General features: G+C 46.6%; 1 protein-coding gene across 10 annotated transcripts in view; it reads right to left on the reverse strand.

Moving 5' to 3' along the window:
- Nucleotides 1-1,790: 1,790 nt before the first annotated feature.
- Nucleotides 1,791-22,926, reverse strand: part of R3HDM2 (R3H domain containing 2) — a gene marked incomplete at its 3' end in the record, with an annotated part of 127,067 nt that continues 105,931 nt past the window's right edge. For 5 of the 10 annotated variants that reach the window (XM_081851701.1, XM_081851697.1, XM_081851699.1 and 2 more), the window contains 10 exons: nt 17,590-17,832; nt 16,149-16,275; nt 14,798-15,033; nt 12,642-12,799; nt 10,614-10,714; nt 8,352-8,521; nt 8,100-8,247; nt 7,378-7,478; nt 6,605-6,689; nt 1,791-2,603 (listed from right to left, as the gene is read on the reverse strand). In XM_081851701.1, coding sequence (XP_081707827.1) covers nt 2,263-2,603; nt 6,605-6,689; nt 7,378-7,478; nt 8,100-8,247; nt 8,352-8,521; nt 10,614-10,714; nt 12,642-12,799; nt 14,798-15,033; nt 16,149-16,275; nt 17,590-17,832 — 1,710 coding nt within the window. Of the gene's footprint in view, nt 2,604-6,596; nt 6,690-7,377; nt 7,479-8,099; nt 8,248-8,351; nt 8,522-10,613; nt 10,715-12,641; nt 12,800-14,797; nt 15,034-16,148; nt 16,276-17,589; nt 17,833-22,926 lie in introns of those variants that run through there. The other 5 variants (XM_081851698.1, XM_081851700.1, XM_081851696.1 and 2 more) reach the window with 2 other exon arrangements.

A 22,926-nucleotide genomic window follows, 5' to 3' on the forward strand; every position in this document is an offset into this window, starting at 1 on the left:
CCCGCTGAAAAGCCCCCACAGCACAGCGGGGCTTTCCCCCTTCCCTCTCCACCCCCCAAAAAACCCTGATGTGAAATGGTTAAGCTAAGGAATATTGCACTGGGAATTGGCATCTTGCAAAGAGCATCACAAATAGAAATAATGTGTGAATAGAACCAGCATGTCTCTGGTTATAAGGGTGGGTGGGGATTCAATTCACCTGGCCAACTAAGTAACAATAACCCCTGCCAGGAATAAAGATGGATCTGCCCCAGGTCTCTGTGTGTTACATTTTCACATGGATGAAGATTATGATTCTAACATCCCAAACTTCATGTCTCTTGCTTATGTATTTTGTCTAGTTTTAATTTCTAAACTTAAAAGATGTGGAAGATGAATGTTGCCTCGATGTTACAGTCTCCAAATCTGGAAACTCTTACCTCTAAATCCTAGATGTGTGGTTGCTGCTATGGTGAGCCGCAGACGTTCAAAGGTATTCTGGTTTAGCATTCCATCACATGTTCCTGGGCTGAACCTGGACACTGAGAAAATACACTGGGGTCCAAGCTAAGCCTTGATCTCCAAGTCCCCAAAGCTTTGGCTCCGTATCTTGAGTAGGTTTCCCCCTGCCTGATTCCTATTGTAGCACATAAATAGCAACTTGCTTTTCAGCTTCTCTTTTGCTAGCTGCAGAAGAGGAAATCTTTTGAGGCTGTTTCCCGTTTGCAAAAAAACACACAAGATTTTGGACTTTAGGCTTGCTAAGAGTCTTGAAATGTCTTTTTTTCTGAAAGCCACGTAATTCAAAGATCATACTATTGGTTGAAGGTGGAACTAGTTGTTACACTCAATGAAAAGTTGCTACCAAAATCACCCCAGCCTTGTGTTGAGCTCTCCCTGTAAAGTTTAGCCATCCTTAGCCAAGATTTTCCTCCACCCCTATTAGGCAGGCAGAAGTATAAGTTGTATAGATGTCATGATGGGCTGCTTCTTCAGCAGCAGACTCATGTGCAGTGAACACCTAGCTCCCTTCTCCAAATGGGTGGCACTATTTTTATTTAAAAGGACTGTAGAAAGTTGTCTTCATTTTTTAGCAGTATTGATTGCTAAAAATTGGAAGCAAGTCTAAGCATACAGTCAATTCATATTTGGCCATTAAAAGATCTACAACTTAGACAATGTAATGGAACAGTCATATGTGCTTTGACTTCAGGGGAATACACCTGAAGTTAAGCGTGGTTTGGAAGCTTGAGATAATGAGGGAAAGGTGAGAATCTCTTACGGTAAATGCTTGATGCATTCGGATTTTAACCTTAAATCAGAGATGAAGTACTAAGTGGACAAGCATTGGGCTCATACACTCTCACTTCCCTCTCTTCCTCCAGCAAGGGAGAACACTGGAAGCACCTGTTTCCATTTTCAGCTAACTGCAACTGGTCACTGTACCAAACCGGGACTTCATACATTACACTTTTCTTACCTGATGTGTCTTTGTAACAGATGTCATTTTGTACATTTTTTAAAATGAAAAATAAAAGCGCAGTAGCCAGGACCAAAGGGATGAGCTTCACACAGCATTTCACCTGGTTCTTGCGTAGGGATAAAACTGCAGGTGCTTTGCTGCCCTGCTATTCAGGTACCCAAGTGTCAAATACCCCAGCCATCTGTTCCTTCCTAGATAATTTTCCAACAGCTCTCCACCAACCCCAGGTCCAAGCAACATGCCTGGGTTAACTCTGGTGAAAGACAATGTTGCCAAGCCACGAGGGTCTGACCGCTGTGCCGTCCAAAAGAGAAAGGGAGGAAGCAGCTTTAAAGTGACAGACGATTTTTTTTATATTTAAAAACCAAATAATAATATTATTAATAATAAACCAAGATTAAATAAAATGTACAGTGAACATACCCAGCCAACATTTGTATGTGCAATTAAATACGGCTCCGTACCGCGGCACAACGCTGAACGAAAACAATATACACGTGTTCCGGAGAGGGGTTGAGGGGTGGGACATGTTCTTTCACGCAAAAAAATAAAAATAAAAAAATAAAAAACAGAAACCCCCAAAACAAAGCAAAAAAATCAATGTCTCTCTCTTCATTCTGTCCATATAAATATCTTCAGAAAGATTCCCCCCTCCCCCACCAAAAATAAAAAGGGGAGGAGGTGCATGTGGGATAAAAGGAGGAGGATGGCGGGGGAGGGCAGAAGAGGGCAGCCAAAGAGGCCCGAGAGGCCAGTCCAGTGTGCTTGTTGCCCCCTCCCCACCCCCCCTCCGCCTGCCCCTATTGGGAGCTGGCACGCTCCAGCACACGCAGGTCGTAGTTCTTTTTGGCCATACGCAACTTGAAGCAGCTAAGTGAGTTGTTGAGACGCAGGGAGGCATTTTGCGCTGCCAAAGGGCTGGGGAAGACGGCCACAATGGTGTATAAGGCAGCAAGGTCAGAATGCCTGCCGTTCTCTGTAGTTCCATGGTTGTTGTCGCCTCCTCCTCCTGGACGCCCCTGAGTCTCTTTGAGCCACTGGATTTTGGCACCAGACATGGCAAGTTGAGTGAAGAGCTTGTCGGCCTCCGTACGCGTGATGCCCTCAGGTAGATCAGTCACTTCCAGTACGCGGCCCAACACTGTAGGGGTGGCCATGAGGGAGAAAGGAATAAGAAAGAGAAATACTTTCAGTACCCTTGGCGGCAACAAAATTGTGGGCAGAAAAGTGAGCGACAGGACCTAGAAGTCTTGGGTCTGGCTGTCATTTTGGCCAGGTCTTATGGGTTGGAGTCATTTCGTCAGCCATACAAAACTGGGGTTAGACCCTTATCCCAGTTTTGTATGGGCTCTTGAAGTACATGTTTTTCTGTTGAAATGAAACAGTAATCAAACCTGTTTCTGACTCCTCTAGGATAATAATAATAATTTATTTATACCCCGCCCATCTGGCTGGGTTTCCCCAGCCACTCTGGGCGCCTTCCAGCAGAATATTAAAATACAATGATCAATCGAATATTAAAAGCTTCCCTAAATGATAAACAAATGAGCATGAGGCAATTGAACAGTTTGTTCACCTTGTCAAGCAGTGCCAACTTGAATAAAATATTGGGGGAGGGGGCAGGCACAAGATGCAGCAACATACTCCATTGATACCACACACATTCGCCACATGCCTGAGGTGTAGTCAAACTGCACTTACCAGATGTATTGCAACCACAGCTTAGATCAAACAGAAGAAAAATGGCAATGATTTTCACAGGTGGCAATACTGTAAGCCAACATTTGAAATCATCTGTACAAAACAGTTTGGTACCAATGTTTCTGGCATTTAAATGTGTTGTTGTTGGCATATCTGATATCTCCATGCATGCTCCACTTGATTACTACGTACCAGAGTATGTTAATACAACAGATCTGTTCAAAGCCCAGCCTGATATAATAAGCACGCTATCCTGGATTGTCCACAATGCTTCTAAAGTGCACCAGGCCATTTTCAGGATTTCTGAGAGTGGATCTGGAGGGGTGCAGTGGGCGACCAAAGTTCAAATTGCTGCTCAGCCATGAAGCTCAGTAGTTGAATCTAGGGAAGTCACTACCTTTCAGTCTACCTCTCAACTATTATTGAAATAGTAATAGCTTCAGATCAGTGGTACCTAAAGTCCTAAGGAGAACCTTAGGATCTTTTCTACACTGTAAACTTGGCTTCTATCACTTTAGTTGTGGGGTCAACCTCCAAAGAATCCTGGGAACCTCCGCTTGGTGAGGTGCTAGGAATTATCCACAGCTGTTGTGAGAAGAGCTCAGGGAGGCATCATCTCCAATGTGCTGGTGGTCTGAATGGCAGGTAAGCAAGCCAGATTGGAAGTGACGTTGTGAGGACAGAGCACTGAGGATGCAGAATCCTGATCCTGTTCAAACATAGCCTACACAGAGCCAGTGTGGTGTAGTGGTTCAGAGCGGTGGACTCGTAATCTGGTGAACTGGGTTCGCTTCCCCGCTTCTCCACATGCAGCTGCTGGGTGACCTTGGGCCAGTCACACTTCTCTGAAGTCTCTCAGCCCCACTCACCCCACAGAGTGTTTGTTGTGGGGGAGGAAGGGAAAGGAGAATGTTAGCCGCTTTGAGACTCCTTAAAGGGAGTGAAAGGCGGGATATCAAATCCAAACTCTTCTTCTTCTTCTTCTTCTACACCAGCTGGCACCCTGAAGCAGCCACCTTGCTGAAGCAGTAGTAGGCTTTTCTGTCCTTAGTTCTGGGGGTTCCTGGTCCATTAAAAAACCCACAGACCATAATCACAATCAATTGTTGGTGCTTTGAGTCTTTGGCAGACGGCACTGTCAGTTTCCACAGAACCTTACAAAAGCCAGGGCACATGCTCTTCTACATGTTCATCCCCTCACATACTCTTAATACACCGCAGACTCATTTGTCTCCTTTCTGCGTCCCTGCCCCAGTCCATTTCATATCACTAACTGGTTCCAACATTTCCCTAAGCAATTTTTAATTCAGCCTTTTCTCCTCCTGCCCCAGCTCCTACACAAATCCCATACTACATCTCCAAACTCAGGTAAATTGGCTGGGAGCAATCAGGGCCTTGTGGTCCACCTTTTCCCTTTCAACAATCCTGGTAGGGATATAATCAAAACTTTGAAGACCCTTGACTGTTTACAGACTAATTGCCAATCAAGCAAGGAAAACATCTGCCTCTTCCCCCATGGGCTCCCCCACATGGTCTGGGAAACATTGCTCTAAGCAGAAAAGAATTTTCCTCTCCAGTCAGTGCCAAGTTTGCTGCCAGTCATTTTCACAGATTGCTGTGCTTGAGGAACTGGGCACTAGAGCCAGCGGTTGTGTCTTGGCAGCAGCTCCAAATCTGCACCCCAAATAAATAACTGCATGACAGTTCCAGTTTCCAGTTAGCAGCAGCAGTGCTGGGTCTTGGCAGGCAGGATTCTTTGCTAATATTAAACAGGCAGAGTAGCAAATATAGCAGACCCACCCCAGGCTATTTTCCACTGGGGGGTGGGGGATGCAGGTGGAGAAGTTTCATGCTCTAAAGAGACTCTTAAAGGAACAGCAGGACATCATCGTGTAGTTTACAGAGGGGCATTTTCAACACTCCTCCTCATTTACTGGCAAGTAGGCTTTACTTGCCGGCTTAGCTCATCCTGTCCAAATCTAATTGGCAAGCTTTAGCTAAGCTCATATTACCTCTACCTCTCCTTCAAATCAGAACCAGTTACGGCGGTGAAGATCCTGTGGAGGCAGTTGGTGGATGGATGGTGGCGAACAGATTGAGGTTGAACCCTGACAAGACGGTAGTATTGTCCTTTAGGGACAGGAGGTGGGTGGGTGTGGGGGCCTCCCTGGTCCTGAACAGGGTAACCCTGCCCCTGAAAAACCAGATGTGCAGCCTGGGAGTCATTTTGGAATCACAGCTGTCCACGGAGGCACAGGTCAATTCTGTGTCCAGGGTAGCTGTCTACCAGCTCCATCTGGTACGCAGGGTGAGGCCCTACCTGCCCGCGGACTGTTTTGCAAGAGTAGTGCATGCTCTGGTTATCTCCCGCTTGGGCTACTGCAATGCACTCTATGTGGGGCTACCTCTGTAAGAATTGAATAGCACCTTAAATATATAAACTGATTCCCTTCCTTTAAAGACCTGAGATTTTTTCAATAAATACTGAAGTTGGCTTCTGTATAAAGAGTTTGATGTTCAGGGCCAAGCAACTAGAGGCCTATGTTAAACTAATCCCTAGAAAGTATTTAGGCTGCAATCCTGTGCATGCTTTTACCTGGGACTAGGTCCCTTTTACTTAAGTGGGCTTCCTTCTGAGTAGGCATGTAGGGGGTTGTGCAATTAGCAGCAAGTGGGGGCTGGCCCTGCCTCATGCTCCCGGGCTGTATTCTCGACTGGGGGCTGGGGGGGCATGGCTGGCAGAGGTGACAGGTTTGCCTTGGAGTGGAGCATTTTTTATCAGAGCTGTGAAGTTCAGCCACACACCCTCCCCCTTGATTTATTATTTCTGAAGTGTGGAGTCAATGCTGTTGCCCTTGTTCAGATACCATGGGAATTTGTAAAGGAGGGTGAAGTAGCCACATTTGTGGGTGGCACTCAGCATGTTCGTCTGCTGAATCCTTCCAGGCTGCTGCAAAGAGCTCTAAAAGGGTCTCTCCAGCTCCCAGCTAGGCAAATGTTTGTTTTTTGTAGGAGTGAGACATGGCAGGACAGGAGAAGCCATTTTCTGGTTCACCTCAGGCAGCAAATGCCTTGGGATGGCCCTAGCTGCTCTCTTGGCACCCATGGCCATCCTTGAAAGAAGTTCTGGCAAAGGTAAGACATGAGTCTTTCTTGCAACTGGAGAAGACTCTCAGTTATTACGGTCTGCTAGAACCCTATCCCTTTAACCAACTAGAGACTAGTGGTTGTGAACACCCTGCTAGGAGGAAAAAATAAATGCTTGAGTTTCCCCATATTCCTTGGCTGGATGTGGGTTGGACAGATGGGTAATTCCCATTCAACTGCTTTCCCCAGTTTAGCATTTGCTCCATTACTCTGGTACTGAGCATAAAAGCAAATCTAGAGATCTGCTGTGGGCAACACTGATGAGGCCAGTGGAGCATGAATTTTGTCACTTGCCTACATCACTTGTTCCGAGGTCTGTGGATGCAGACTTGAGAGCCTGTTTCTTGCTTCGATTGCCATGCTTCATCCCTGTTTGTCCCTGCAACAGAAGAACAATAGAACTGATAGCATGGGACACTTTCACGCTTGATCATGTGCCACCCTTGGTATTTCAATCTGGCCCATTTCTGTGAAAGACCCCAGTCTGAACTTTAGTTTTCCTATCACAGTAAAAAACTTTTAGTTCAGGCTTAGTTTACACAGGTTATACTGCATATTCATACAATGCACTTAAGCGTGTAAAGCCATTCACATGTGTTATCTTGGCCATCCTTGTAATTCTGTACAATGGGCCTATTATTCCCACATGGCCAAGACCACCTAGGGCATTTATGTGATGAGACCTAAGACTTCTATCTCCTAGCCCACCATGCTGCACCTATATCACATCCACACTATGTTTCTCACAGGAAAGATCAGGTCTGGGGTCAGCATCTTATGATTCTACACAGGCTTTGTCTGGAGATGGAGCTAGACAAAATTCTAAGGATGAGAACCTGGTTGGTTATTCCATCTGCAATCCTAAATAGGGAAGGAGGTGGAGATTTTTACAACAGGTATGGGGGCTGTGTATATGTAGTAAGGGGCTCTGAAAGCAGCTATCCTAATGCAGCAACACACATACAGGACTACAAATAGCAGAAAGACCCCATACGTACTCCTGCCTTTCTTCTACATTCCCAACTTTACTATTATCCACCAGTGACTCAACCCATGTCCATTCTCACCTGGTGTGCTGTATAGCTGGACTGGTTGTGCAACAGAGGTGGGGGGCAGATGGAGAGATTGTATTGCAGTGGCTGGCCCAGCAAGGAATAGCGGCCATCACCTGGGAAGAAACAGAGCCAACGAGAGGTTGAAGAGGGCAGTTGCACCTAATGTTCAAGAAGAAGCATCTTGAGCAATCATTTGTTTTCTTTGCTGTTGGAGGATCCTCACTTTCCCACACATACAGGGTTGAATCATTTCCAGCTTAACAGCATGACAAAGACATTCCAAAACCTGTAAATTGCCAGTGTTCCTGGCTTGGTAATAGAGGTGGAAGGCTTCCCTCTGGACAAAGATTTGACATGGAAGCATTTGAATTGCATCCAACTCAAGTCTCCAGAGATTGAAAGGTTGTGGTGGTTATTCTGCAGCATGGACTTTAATAAGGAACTGCTCATTTTATAGCTCCTGTGAAGGTTGGTGTTTATGCCCTGCAGTGAAGCAGGCAGAAATTAGAAATGCAAAGGAACTGTAACTACCCACAAAGCATCTTGCTGGCCATTATGACATCAAACAAGAAGTTCCTTCCTTTGTGAGTCTCGAAAGCTAGGCTTCAAGCGCACACTGCATATATTTATTGATGCAAAGGTTGCTGCAGCTTAATCATGGAGTTTTTCTCTATTGTAACTAAAATTATTTAAGTTCTTTAGCTATAACAAAAACTCCCCAGAGTTGTCCTTACCTTGTGCTGGGCCCACAGGCCGGGGGAACTGTGTAAGGACTGGGAGGGGGCTGAGTCCGGTGCAAACGCTGTTGAGACTAGTGACAGGTGAAGGTGTAGGTGACTGTGTGGGGGATGTGATGGGACTGTTCAGCTGGGTGCTGCTGGCCTGGAGGAAAGAAAAAAATAGAAAGCAAGGCGGGGTGGGTGCCATCAACTGCATTCAACCTAACCATTTCCCCCTCTTCCATCAGATCCATCCCCATCCTCTACCTGAGCGCTGGTGTCTGGGTTGTAGATGTCTCCAGGCTTCTGCCCTCGCTGGTCCAAACTGTAGTACTTGCAGTGGTTCCATTGCACCATTGAAGGGTTCTGGGGAGGCTGAGGGGCATTGGGCACATTCAGCTGCATAACCACAACACCAGGTCCTGCGGGAGACACCCCTACAGAGGAAGCCAGGAGTGGGGAAACCATCATCATATGCATAAGAACACTATGTGAAATGTCAATCCTGCTTTCCTTCCCCTTCTACCCTCCCACACCAATAGGAGCTCTGTGAGCCTCATAGTTACTACTACTGCAATTACGGTGCCATCAGCGTAAGTGGCTCTTTACAGAATTAGATAAGCAAAGGCAGGTTGCCTGCCCCAATGAGCTTACAATCTAAGTAGAAGAGAGAAGGTGAAATTGAGCAAGTGCAGCATAGCGTGCTTAAACTTTGATACAGAATCTTCCAATTCACAACCGAAGGAGGAACAAAACAGCTCTGAATTATAAGAACAAACCTTGGCTACAGCTCATAGTTAAGAGAGGAGAGAACTTAACAACAAGCTCTCTCTTAACAACAACAACAACAACAACAACGCACTAAATCAAACCCTGGCTTAGTTCAGTGATGGGGGGAAAAAGACAGGGGAGGAGCAAAAAAGTGGCTGAGAGCCCCTCTCCAGGAGTCAACACAGACCCAGTAAGCCATAGTTGGGCTTACCATGACGTGCAAACACGGCTATCAGGGAAAATTAGCTCTGGTGTTGGAAAGCTAGAACACAGCTCAGTGGAAAATGTGCAAGCTTCTGCTCCAGTGATGTTATTAGCAATAGTTAAGAAGAGCCTGCAGCAGCCATAAGCACAACTCATCTCCCTTTACAGAAGAGGCAAATGACTGATCTCAGGATACAGGATGGAGAAACAGAGCCATAAAACAAGATGTCCATTATACCTGGGCCAACTCAACAGATTCTAAGGTCACTGTGGTTGCTCCAAGTGGGAAAGAATTCCTTGAGAAGCAAGGCATGTGGGCATTGGTGACCCTCCCAACTCCAGTTTTTCCAATTCAGCCCCTTTCCCCAGGCTCCACTAGGCTGACTGATCAGTTTCCAGACCAAGATTAAAACTTTATAATCCTACAAGTGCCTGAACTGGAGGCAGGGCTCAAGGGAATTCCCATGTCAAATTTTACTCTGGTGATGAGCTGGCATTCCCACTGCTCCCATGGGCAGCAGTCTAGCTTAGCAGGTGGAGGGCTGGCCACATGGCACACAAAACTCTCTTTCTTCCAACACTTTGCTGCCACTTCCTGCTTCCTAGCCACCTGTCACCTGAGATGGCTCAATCTGCCCAACAGCAGAGATAGCTCGGAATACAACTAAAAAAAAAAAATTAAGGACTTCTTCATTTCCAGGTTTGGAATAGACAGCTGGACACCCAAGCAAAAGATGCTGTTTGTGGTAGCCATTATTCTTATCATAGCTATGAACAAATGTATATGAATACTGTACACTGCTAAGTCATAAGTGGTGGTGGTGGAGGATGAAGGCTCTTAGGAAGCTTCATGTCATTTCACATGAATGCACTTACTACAGAAAAGTTCTAAATAAACGAATAGGAGTTTGGGGTGTTAATTAGGCAGCCCCAATTTTTTTCACAGGCATTTCACCCTTTTCTTGGGCTGCCCTGTTGAACATTTCCATTTGATCTGCCTCACTCCTTCCCTTGCTTCCCACAATATCAGGGGGAAACGAAAACATTTTACCAGCTGAAAAATTTAGGAAAGGTCTGAACTTTTACCACATTTTCAACTAAAGAAATGAGGTCCAAGATATATTTATGTACATCTTCCTTATATTTTCCAGTGGGTGCAGAGCAGGCAACACCATATCTAAATTTGAGCCCCATGGTCTGTGAAAGATGTTTGACACGAGGCAGGGGGAGCCTGAATAGGACCGGCAGGAGATACATGACAGACCGGCTTTGAAAAATGATGGGCGTTTTTCACAGTGACCACTAGATCAATACTGTACCAAACACTGGAAGTTGGGAGTTTGAAATCAAGTATTCTCTTGATCTCATGATGCTCGAGTCCAGTCTTTTAACAATCTTTAACCAGATCACTGAGATCTGGTGAGGGTTGGTAAACTCACAGCATTCTGGTTTCAGTGTTTTCTGCAACTTTGCACATAGTGTGTGTGTATGTGGGGATTTTTTTGGGGGGGGGTCACATTCTGCTAGGCTAAGTAATAAAGTAAACCGCCTTACCTGAATACTGCTGCTGCATCTGTGGTGGGCTGCAGGGTGAAGGAGATTGCGGCATCTGATACTGCTCTGCCCCAGGAGGCTGCAGGAAACCGACCGAAGGGCTGGGAAGGAAATAGCAAGATCTGATGAAGTAGCAGAAGCAACAGGACGGAGACAACAGCTGTGCTTCCCTTGAGAGACAACCAAGCCCAACTGCACTGAGTAATTTCCCGCATCATTCATCAGTTTAATGCTAATTGCTATGATTCCTGCTCCGATCATCTTTCAATTAAGGGGAATGCTTATTCAGTACTTCAGGGGGTAGGGATGCCACACGCATTCTCATCCTCTTATTCTCGCTCATATACAAGGAAGCTTCCCCACCCCCACTCCGCTTCTCTAGCTAGTTGTTTCTCCATCTTGAATCAAAGAATCAGAGTTGGAAGAGACCCTGAGGATCATGTAGCCCATCCCTGGGACTACTCCAACCCAAAGGGATGCAGGTGGGGCTGTGGTCTAAACAACTGAGTCTCTTGGGCTTGCTTTCGTGCAGGAAAGCACTGCCTGCACCACTGTCAATAACCTCCACCATTTGCCAAGATCACATCTCTAACCCCCACTGCAGGGGAGATGGAGCAGAGTTGCATAGAAACCAGCTGGGCTTGCAAAAGAGGGACAGAGGACTCAGCTTTGCTGGCCTGGAGAAGCAGAGCACTCTGTCCCCAATCTGCCAGGCCAACTGGCTTCCACACTCTCCATGTAGGAAGTGGCTTCATTCCACCTCTGGCTGGCATGGAAGCCAAATCAGGTTGATCAAAGCAGAGTGCTCTTTCCCTGCTTCACTGGTTCCATCGCTCGCCTTTATGGAATTCCTGGTCATCAATGGCAACCAGGAGAGTGATTAAATAGTAGATTGATTTTTGTCCTCTCTGAGAGAGGTATACTTATATAAAATTAGAAAGGGCAGCCAGAGAGGCTGGTAGACCATACATGAAAAGGGTATTGGCTCTTATGACTCCCTTCAATCATCATCTAACTTTGTGCAAGTAGGCAAATCTTTCCTTAAGAATGATTGTCATCTTGAGAGAACATCACATATTGTTGCCAGTAACTCCTATTTCTCATTTCTGTTTCCTACGGCAGAAACTGGGAAAGCCAAACAGTGACCCCTGTTAGCAATTCATTGAGGTTTTCATGGCTTTGAGATGGTGATGGGGAAGCCAGTTATGGATCTGGACAGCAACCCTGTTGATCTCTTGGAAGAGGTTCTTTCACACTGGATGCCCAACTTCGCAGACTGCTTTTGTTGCTGCACATTTTTATTGTGCTTTTATTGTCGCTTTGTACTGCATTTTTAAACTACTGTGATTATTAGAATCTTAACAGAATGGTGATGTACACCCCCACGCCCACACCCCCCAGACCTATTCTGGTTCCCTTTTATCTATTTTCTTAAATTTCTATGCCTACCAACTTTGCCATTGAACCCTCAAGGTAGCGTAAAATAAAAAGCAAACCGTATAAACTAGTCAACTCCTTAATTTTGGTTAAACAAATCCATAAAACCGATTTCTGCAAACACAATTTCAAAACCAGACTCAAGAAACATACAAAGGGCAGAATGCAATGTAGTGCTAAGGAGATGTCCCATTAGTGCAAGCATTTCTGCTTTCCTGACAAAATGGTGTCACCTTTTCTCCCCATGTGAACTGCTCTGGGGATTCTCCTAGCCCTCCATAATAGATTGGGGGGGGGAGTGCTGGGGGGCATGGGAAAAAGAGATGGGGAAGTCCCACTGCACTGGCAGGAGTCCTTGCTCTGGCTTCCACTAGCAGAACAGGTTAGTTGCATGCAGTCCAAGGAACTCAAATAATTCCTCCTTCCTTCCACCAAAAGCCTGCGATGACCAAGATAAGTTTTGGTTCTGAAAACCCATCAAGGAAGGAACCCTGCAGACCTATTGAAAAGGGGAGTTCCAAAGAGAACCTATGAAGGCTCTGCTCCAAGTAGAGAAGGGACACTATACAGGGCTTTGGCTCAAGCTCTTACCTGGTGCCATTCTGCTGGGCTGGCGGGATAACACTGTAATAAACTGGCATCCCCCCAGCTTGTAGTCCTCCTTGTACAGACTGATTTGCTGGCATCAGCACAGGCTGCTGAAAGGGCTGTTGGACCACGCCCTGAGACTCATTAGCCACTGGAACCTGCTGGCAGGGGGCAGAGGGAGAGTAAAGGGAGAGAACCTATTAAACAGGGGGAAATACAACAACATACGGTAGTTTAAGGGGGCACTGGATGCAGAAAACAACAGTGGAGGAACAGTGGGACACCTCCTCCAAGATCTGGTCTTTAAATGAAAAGTAAGTGCCTAGGTCTCCTGCTCTTTGCTTCCAACACTTTGTGAACTCCAGGGCTTTGCTTTCACTTCACTTCACTTCTATTTCACTTTATTTATTTTAGTCCAGGACAAAAGCCTGAATACAAGGTGCATATGGTAGTAACTGAAAAAGGAAAACTAAACATATGTCTTTGACTTGTTGCCCTTGTTGCATAGTAAGATACAAATGAATCCCAGCAATTGTTATATCTTGACAAGGTACACCTAACACAGGAATGGTAGTGAAAAGTTGATGTAATTTGAACTGCTGGAACACACTCACTAGATAGCTACTCACTTTAAAATAGGCTGTTGTGCTAAAACACTTTTGTACTGCATGGAACACATGATCAAATAAGGCAGGAGTGGTGAACCTGTGGCCATCCAGATGTTGTCTCACTCCAGCTCCCATCAGGGACAGTGGAATCTGGAGCCCAGCAACACCTGGAGGCTGACCTCTGAGAGAAACCTTCTTTTGCATCTTTTATGTGGTTCAAACAAACAAATGAATTGAACCATTGCTGCATTTATAATTTCTGGTCATGTAATAAGGATTTTTAGAATTCCCATTGTACAGTAGATTTTAGATAAGCCTTTAGCACTTTTACAGATAAAGGGCAGAGTTCCTAGGGACATTGATGAAATTTGCACAATTCTTCCTTCACAGCAAGTGTACTCAAAAAAGGCATTCCAAGCTGAAAAGTGTGTGGTTGTTTTTCAGGTACACCCCAGCTGGGCACTTCATCCACAACCCAGAAAACTGCACAACTGACTTCAAGGAGCCCTTAGGGCTTTCTACATCTCAAGCCCTCTCCCCTGCCCAATAAAATTAGGCACGGTCAATTGCTGAGGTGTTTGTAATATGGTGGTTTGTAATGTGGGTCAGAAGTACAGACCTTTCAATGTGTGCTATGTAGGCTTCAGGAATGAGCCCTGTAAGTTTTCCCACATTCGGTGCAACTCCTACCATACTGTTACTACTAATCACATTGTGGCTTTGAAAAAGCTTCCCAGAATAGGCATGGCACTGGGGCTTCCAGGGGGGAAAAGGGTGTGATGGAATACAAAACACTCATTTATACAGGCCTTTGGAAATGGACTTAGGGAGTTCAACTGTCTCAATTAGGTTGTCACAGTTTACTTTCAACATCAGCAGGAACCTGTGGTTGCTATCTGCAGTTTCTGGATCTGTAAAACAGTTCCGATCTGTTTCTAGGTTGCTGTTGACCTGTTATGATTAACAGAGGATGTTGCCAAAACCGCAATCCTGCATCAAGTTTGCTTTCTCCCCCTATTTAATGTGCAGCAAAACATGCCCATCCCCTGATGTCATTAAGTTATACATTTCTTCATTCCATCTCACATTTTGGGCCTACAATGGCAGCGGATGCACAACACAGAGATGCCGGATGAACCCAGAAACATAGCAAGCTGCCTTATGCTGAGTCCGACCATCTATCCACCTGGCTCAACAATGTTGACATTGACTGGCAGCAGCTCTCTGGGCTCTTGACAGTAGGCATTTGCAGCCCTTACAGGAGATACTGGGGATTGAACCTGGGACTTACTGTAGGCAGAACCACGGCTCTACAATAAAAGAGGGGGAAATGCAAAAACTAGAGATGGTGCTGCTGTTTTAGTGCCACGATCAGTCCTTCCATAAGTCACATACCTTGAGTTGCACCTACGCCTTTGAAGAGCATGGGACAGCTTTCTAAACTATCACAGGGATCAAAAGATTGCATGAATTCATTTCTGACTTACCAAATTGCCACTTCCAAAGTCCCTTACCCTCACCATATTTCTTCTTTCTTTTATTGCCACTCACTTGATATGAAGGCAGTGAAGTGTACTGGGTCATCAGGCCTTGCATCTGACTGCCCATATTTCCTCGCTGGTTGCTAAGGAGGCTCTGGCTCTGAGACTGCTGCACACCCATCATGCTTTGCATCTGGCCACCCATGTTGCTGCGCTGGTTGCTGAGGAGGCTCTGGCCCTGTGACTGTTGCATTCCTATCATACCTTGGTACGTCTGCTGCTGGCTGGACATGATTGGCTGTAAACCTGCATGGGAGCAAGAGGCTGAAGGTTAATACTTTATACCAGTGGGATCTGCCTGTCTCCTCCAGCATTACGTGGTCACTAAAGCATGCTCAATCCTCATTGGCCTGTTTTTTGTTTTTTAAGGAGAGGAGCCGTCCCCTCGGTTTCCCCCCTAAATATTTTTCCTACTTCTTCAAACTTGGCAATTGCCTCCTCCTTTGCATCTCAGTGGTCTCACTTTGGTTAAACAGCCATCATATTTAAGCACTTTAGGTGGCCAGCAGTATATATGACTGGTGTCCCAGGAGGACCCCTTCATTACCCTTCATATGCATCTCTTGTGTATGAACACGCATGCAGGTGGTGCTGTGGTCCAAACCACCAAGCCTCTTGAGCTTGCTGATCAGAAGGTGGGCAGTTCAAATCCACGCGACGGGGTGAGCTCCCGTTGCTCTATCCCAGCTTCTGCCCACCTATCAGTTTGAAAGCATACCAGTGCAAGTAGATAAATAGGTACTGCTGTGGCAGTAAGGTAAACAGTGTTTCCATGTGCTCTGGCACTTGTCATGGTCCTCCGTGTGCCAGTAGCAGTTTAGTCATGCTGGCCAAATGGCTTGGAAACCCCATAGTCGCATTTGACTGGACTTAACCATCCAGGGGTCATTTACTTCTATATTATTATTATTCTACCCTTCATTCGAAGTTCACAAATGTATGTCATTCACATATTCCTTGTAGACCAGAGATTCAAATCTCAGAAATATTTAAATGAACGCTTCCTGACAATCAACTCAAGCGTTAGTTGATTAATTCACCAAAGTTTACAGCCCTTCTGTGCACATATGTTTTAGATCAATTATCAGACCCAAACAATCAAATGTATGTAAAATTGAAGGACAGTAATAGCCTCAACTACCTATAACCCAAGGGGACATAGGCCTTACAGCTAGCTACATTCACTCTTGCAAAGATTTTTAATATGCAATGACCTGAGCTCTATAAATAGGCTAACTCCCCCTTGGCTCCAAGAAAGGGCAAGCTGGCTTGGATCTCCCTCACAGCACTAGAGCACTGATCTCCCGCCGCTGCCGCCCCCACTTGTTCCTTCTTGGATGCCGCACGTGCCACCCCCTTACCAGGTTGCTGCGACTGCTGAGGCAGCTGTTGGCTGTGCTGGGGGCTGTAGGCCACCGGGTGAGAGAGAGGTCGGTATTGCTGGCTAGAGTTTGGGTACTGCCCAGGTGGGTAGTAAGAAACCTGAATCTGTCAGGAGGGGGAAAAAGCAGTCAGTAAATAAGACAAAGGACATAACTGTAGCAGAGCTCTGGGCTTCTGACTGACAAGCCGCTCAAGAGGACACCAGTTGCAGCAAAAGGTTAGCCTCAAGGGGACATCAGCAGGAGACACACGGTCACAAGCACGTGAAGTTGAGACAGACACACAGGAGGAGCCACAAGGAACCAAGGATCCTTGGAGAACCCTCAAAAGAGAAAGCATACAAGCATTTGCAGAATGACAGCCTCTTGCTACACCCCTCAAAACAACAACAGCAACAACAACAACAACAAAAAACCAACCCTCTCACACTTTCCAGGCTTTTCTAACTCAACTGAATACACAGACAGGGAAAAGAAAAACATGGCTTTAACCAACAGAACAAGTAGTCTCTGGAAATTCAATTATTTCATAGTTAGGCAGCATCCAACTTCCATCTTTCATAGTTGGGTAACACCTGTGCAGCTTTGTAGGTGGAGATGGAGTGGAGAGAGTAGGTTCTGCAAGAGCACCACAGGCAATATTTGCAAATGAGGCTGAAAACTCTGCCCAATATTCTGTCCATTTGCATTTCTTACAGCAGAAAGTATTGATCTGATGTTTCCTATTCTAATCCTATTTTCCTCTTCTGATCTGTCCTATTCTCATTAATTCTAGAGGGCTCTGGAAGCTTCTCTGTGTGAAAGAAACAAGCAGAAGGTTCATGATGTTTGGGTTATTACTTCAGAAAAGCTGAGTACAGCTGACTTAAACTGGTTCTGTTATCTCTTCTGTCAAGGTCATGCTGACTATAATAATAGGCCAGAAGGAGCCTGGGTTTCACTTTCACTTTCGATCTCTCTTCCTTCTGGTGTGGTATTCTGTATATAGTGTTAAGGTTTAGTCTTATTATAACTTATTCTAAGTTTAAGTTAAGTCTGCTGCAACTGGATTTCTTATGGACAGGGCCAATCCTGAATGTATTGGATTTGTGACCGTTTTGCTCATTTGCCTTCAGTAGCAATAAAGCTCTGCTGGATGAAATATAATTGCCTCTGGTCTATTTTTTGGGAATCCTGCAACGTGTTTAAGTTTTTACTCTACACTGGAGTTCTGCTCTGGATCATTATTGAGTAGAATTCCATGACATATACCCCTCAAAGCCTAAGCTAGCTAACTTGACCCAATGCTTAGATACCCTTAATGCTCTGCCCAGCTCAGGTCTACTTGGAATGGTTTTCTGCACCCCTTTTAGCAACTCCTCATCATCATCATTTGATGTTCACTAAGAATCTCTTTCACACTGCACACACTGTCACTTACTTGCTGCGGGGGCTGCATATAGCTCTGGGGCTGCAGAACCTGCTGGGCTGGGGCGGTGTGTCCTGAGGCAGAGTAGGTGGAGGCTGTGATTGGCTGCCCAGGAGAAGCCATGATGAATCCCGTCTGCTGAGGATGCTGAGACATGATTGGCGGCTGGAACATGGATGAGGACGGATCTGGTGCTTCTGTGGAACCCTGGCGGCTGAGGCTGATCTGCCCAAAATGGTTGCTGAGCTCATCAGCCTGTAGCCAGAGGACAAGAGAAGGAAGCACTGAGTAACTGTGACCTCAAGTTGTTCGCATCAGCAGGTACATGGAACCACAACAGCCCTCCCTCTCCTGAATGAAAACAGGAGCAATTAGCACAGTGCCCAGGAAAGGTGTTCTTAGACAGTATGAATATCAAGAAAAACAACAATGAAAGTGACTATTTGACTTAAAGGCAGATGTGCCAAAGAAACAGCACTTGGAGAATTTGGCAGAAACTCGAGAAGGGTGGGGGAAGAGATTACCCAATGATCCTTCATACCACTTTAGTGCCTCAATGCTTTGTCCCTTCACGACATAGGCCAATGCAAGTGACATAACATTCTGCATAGTTCACTCTACATAGGCAAGTCCCCTTCTCTTTGACTTCTCAAGAACTGCAACCTAACGTCTTGTGTAAAATAAACAGGCCAAAATTTGCCTAATTCCTATATCAGTGGGAATGGAGAAGGGGGCTAAGGCAGGGCTGGATTAACCAAAGATGCCAACACATTTCCCTATACTACAGTTGCCATATGTCTGGGTTTTTCTGGACACGTCCTCTTTTTCAGCATTATAATCTCCACCCAGGAGATCTTCGTTGCTCTCTCTCTGTGTGTGTGTGTGAGAGAGAGTGTGTGTTTCCCTTCTCTCCTTTCTTGGTGGGACTCCCGCCAACCTTTGCCCACCTGGCTGCTCCCCATAGTGGAAGGGAAGGAGGATGCCACAGCTCCAAGGGGGAAAGGTGGCAAGTCAGGTGCCGCTAGGGGATTTTCAGCTGCAGAAGGTGGGCAAGGGGCGGCTGAAGTGGACCCACAAGTGGTTGCATCCATTGAAGCAATGGGATCACACCACACGGGTTGGTGATAGGGGGAAGGTGCGGAAGAGGAGGGGGTGGTGAGAGGCTGGACAAATCTGCAGGATGGCATGCAAGCTGGGAGGCAAGAGCAAGAGCACAGTGGGCACTGGGCAAGGCAAGTTGCCCGGCTCAGGATGCATTTGGACTGCCAGCTGCTGTGCCAGAGACGTGGGGTCTGGTGAGCAACCCAGAGCTCCCTCTCTGTCGTCCTGCTGCTGCTGCTCAGATGGGACCCAGTGGGGAAGAAAGGTGCGTGTGGGACCCCCAGCAGGAAGGGAGGCTTCTTTGCTTTTATTTTTTGGTGGGTGAGTGCAGAGGAGACCGAAAATGGCACTGCCCACAGGGGAGGCCTAAGCCAACAAGGACGCTACCCTAGCCCTCAGGAATGGCTCTGACCTCCAGACGTAGCAATAATCATCCTCATCCTTATTTTTAAAAATAAAACTTAATTTTAAAAAATCCTCCCCCCTTTTTTTGGTTTGTTTAGTCATTTTTCTTTTCTTCCTTTTCTGTGGGGGAGGGAAGAAAATCCCTTTCTTCTTTTAACTATATCTCCCCTTCTATTTCTACTTTACTTTCACTGACATCTCCTAATCATTCACCCCATTTTTATTTTTAACTTTCATTTTGATTTTTTATCAACATTATTAAACATTTCAATACACCTTTTATCCTTTACTGCACACACACACACACACACACACTAGTACTACTATTTTTCTTCCTCCTCCCCCCCTTCCCCTCCCAGCCCACCTACAAATGTGTCCTGGTAAATGTGCCCTCTTTTTTGCTCTTTGAAATATGGCAAGCCTACTAAGATCTCACTTCTGTGTATGAGACCATGGATTCCTTTGAGTGTGCTGCCACAGGTGATGAGTCCCCACTTATTACTATGCTACCATGATGCAGGAATCAGCTGCCAATGGCAATTTCCACCTCAAATACATGTAGGCACGTAGGCTTGCCACATGACTGTATAAATGCAATGGATGTGCAATTTCCTCCATGTTATTGCTACTGGAATGGAAACAAGCATTATGTGAAACAAACATACTATTATGCAATAAACCCTAAACAAGTTGTAGTATGGCCCCTCTGTTATAAGATCATCATCTAGAACAGGGGCAGGCAATGTGGTGCCCTCCAGATGTTGCTTGAATGCAACATCCACAATCCCTGACCACTGGGCAATGTAGGCTGGACCCAATGGGGTGTTGCAAACTAATGTCATCTGGGAGGGGCCAAAGGCTCCCCATTCCTGATCTAGAATATCTCCACTGCTAGAAACAGCATGACTCTTCCACTCCACAGACAAAGTAATCATTTTGACCATCTTGTGACAGAACACCTAGGTTCTCTATCTTGCCACAGTTGGCTCATGACACTTTGCCGCGGTAAAATACAGGTGGCATCCCTCTTGCTGCCCACACCCATCCAGTAGCTAACAGGGTATTAGGTGGCATGGTCTGTCCCAGCTTCTGCTAACCTAGCAGTTCGAAATCATACCAGTTCAAGTAGATAAATAGGTACCGCTATGGTGGGAAAGTAAATGGTGTTTCCATGTGCTCTTACACTTGTCACGGTCCTCCGTGTGCCAGTAGTGGTTTATTCATGCTGGCCACATGACGCTGAAAGCTGTCTGTGGACAAACGCCAGCTCCCTCGGCCTGAAAAGCATGAGCACCGCACCCCATAGTTGCCTTTGACTGGACTTAACTGTCCAGGGGTCCTTTACCCTTTTACCTTTCAAATAACTAACATAGTCTGGTTCTCTCAGTTTTAGGGCCTGTGTTTTAACTTGGGGATTATGGTGAATTTAAGTTTCCTTGCATATTTATTTTGATTTTGATTTCAGGGTTTGTTTTTTATTTCTATATGAATTGTTTTTATATATATTTCATGTGAGCTGCCCAGAAAACTTTGGGTTATGGGGCAGCATACAAATGTTAATTTAAAAACTCACTGGAAAATTCTCCTGTGCAAATTGGGTTGAAATGACCAGGAGTTGTGGAAGCGCTCTTCTGCAGCACTTGTTCATTTCAACGGGGCTCAATATGTCAGTGTACTGTGACCAGATCTCCTTCCTGCTGTCCTCAATGGTACCTGAAGTCTGCCTGCCTCTCATAGGAAACTGACTGAACTTTGGCAGAGGTGTATAGCTGTCAAACGTCCCTTATTTGGCGGGAAACTCCCTTATCCCGGCGCCGTGTCCCGCTGCTATCCCAGACTGATGATGTCCCTTAAATTTCCCGGGTTTCAAAGGACGCAGCTCCTCTCCCTCCCTCCGTCCCTGCCGGCCAGGGAGGAGGGAGGCTCCCACTGTGTTGCTTGGCTGCCCGGCCTGCCCCCCTCCAGCCTCCTCTCACCAGCCTCGGCCCCCGGGAGCCCCTCCCCGCTGGGACTGGCGGGAGCCTAGGGCCCTTCCGCCGCCATCCTCCTTGCGACCGCGGAACTGAGCGTCTCTGCCTGGGGCCTCCCCTCTGCCGGTCGCCGCCACTCCCAGTAGGCCGTACTGCAGCTGCACCGCCAAAGGACCCGGGAGATGGGCAGCCTGGCATGGTCTATGAATTGCTGAGGAGCCTTGAGAGGAGAGCGAGGGCAACCACAGAGAAAGCAGTTCAGAGAGAGGAGGAGGAGGCGGAGGCGCGGGCAGGTGTTCCAAGGGCTAACCATAGAGGGGGAAAGCGGAGGAAGGACTGTAAGCGCTTCTCCCATAGATTTGTAGTGGTAGACTAGCATAGATGGTCTGATCTGTGGGTTTACTTCGGGCGCTATTTCCCCCCCTCTTCCTCCTGCCCCGCCTAATGGAACTGAGAGCTGCAGATGGAGCACGAGAGAAAAGATACAGAACTGCAGCAGCATCTTCGTAGCTTGTACTTCGTTTTGCGTGAAAAGTTGTTGCTGCTTGTAGTTATTTAATTGCAGTGTTTCATCAGCTGGTGTCTTGAGCAGCAACCTCTGGAAACGAAGGGCTAAAAACTGGCGCTGCTCTCCCAAATTATCTGGTCCCTTTAACTTTGTATTTCAGCTGGCTGCCTAAAATCCCTTATTTTGGCTGCTGATCCCTTATTTTCGAGGCTGCTGGTCCCTTATTTTCAAATCTGTAAGTTGACAGCTATGCAGAGGTGCATAGAACATAAACCAACCAACCCTTCTGTGATGGGATAATGAGCTGCTTGTGCGTAAAAGCTTGATCCCTCTGGGGTTTGGCTGGTCAACCAAACCGAGTCACTAACGGAGCCCCCAAAGCATGACTCCGTCAGTCGCTGGTAGAATCTGACAGTGGGCGTCTACGGAACTTACTCCAGCATAAAAGCTGTTTGACGGACATGCGCCTCCTGGACTCTGCGTGACAGTTTCCGGCGAAGGGTGGGAGTTCCTAAGGGGGGTCTTGTTACCTCTTCACTATTCTCACTGGAAGTATCCCAGAGCCTCCCCTCCGACTCCCCTTCCGCCGGAGCTCCTGCTCTCCCCCTACTGGTTCCTTCTTCTGCTGCAGAATCTCTCCTATTCTCCTGGAGCCTTTCTACCACCTGTTCCTCCGATGGCAGTTCCCTGACACCTTCATTATGTACTTAAAATGCTGAATATTTAAATGGTTAACTCAAGATCAAGAGGCAGAACTGCCGGAGCATCAGTTCCCCAAAGGCAGTCCAGATCATCAATGTGCTGTGGGAAAGAAACAGGAGGAAACAAGGTACACCATAGAAAGACAACTCAAACGCCACACAATCTGGATAGCAGACTTCTCTTCCTCCACCTCAGCTACCACTCTGCTGATTGCAGGCTAATCTGGAAATCTTGCCAAACTCATTTCCTCTACATAATATTCATGCATGCAGGGAAAGTAAGATAGGATGCAGCCTAAGACTCACAGAGCTCAACACTGTTTGGATCAGCTAAATCAGAGGTTTTCAACCTTTTTGAGTCTACGGCTCCCAACTACATTCTTGCTGTGGGGCTCAGGAGCCCAGTTATGTCACCCCTTGCCTGCAGAGCTGGCAGCCTCTCACCCTTTTCGAGCACCCTCCCTTGTGGAGTATTCCCTCAGTCTCCTCTCCTCTCCCCTCTCCTTGGGAGTCCTTTGGGCAGCTGCTGATGCTGCCCCTGGTCTCTGAGCTGCTCACCCCCACCCCAAAGAGAGGTGTCTCCTCACACTGCCCGACAGGGGCCTGGGACTTGTCTGGCTGGGCTCCCTCGCCCACTTGCTAGCTTACTCCAAGGCCACCTCAG

Source organism: Podarcis erhardii (genome assembly GCF_964252035.2).
Source record: "Podarcis erhardii genome assembly, chromosome: 2".
Lineage (NCBI taxonomy): Eukaryota > Metazoa > Chordata > Lepidosauria > Squamata > Lacertidae > Podarcis > Podarcis erhardii.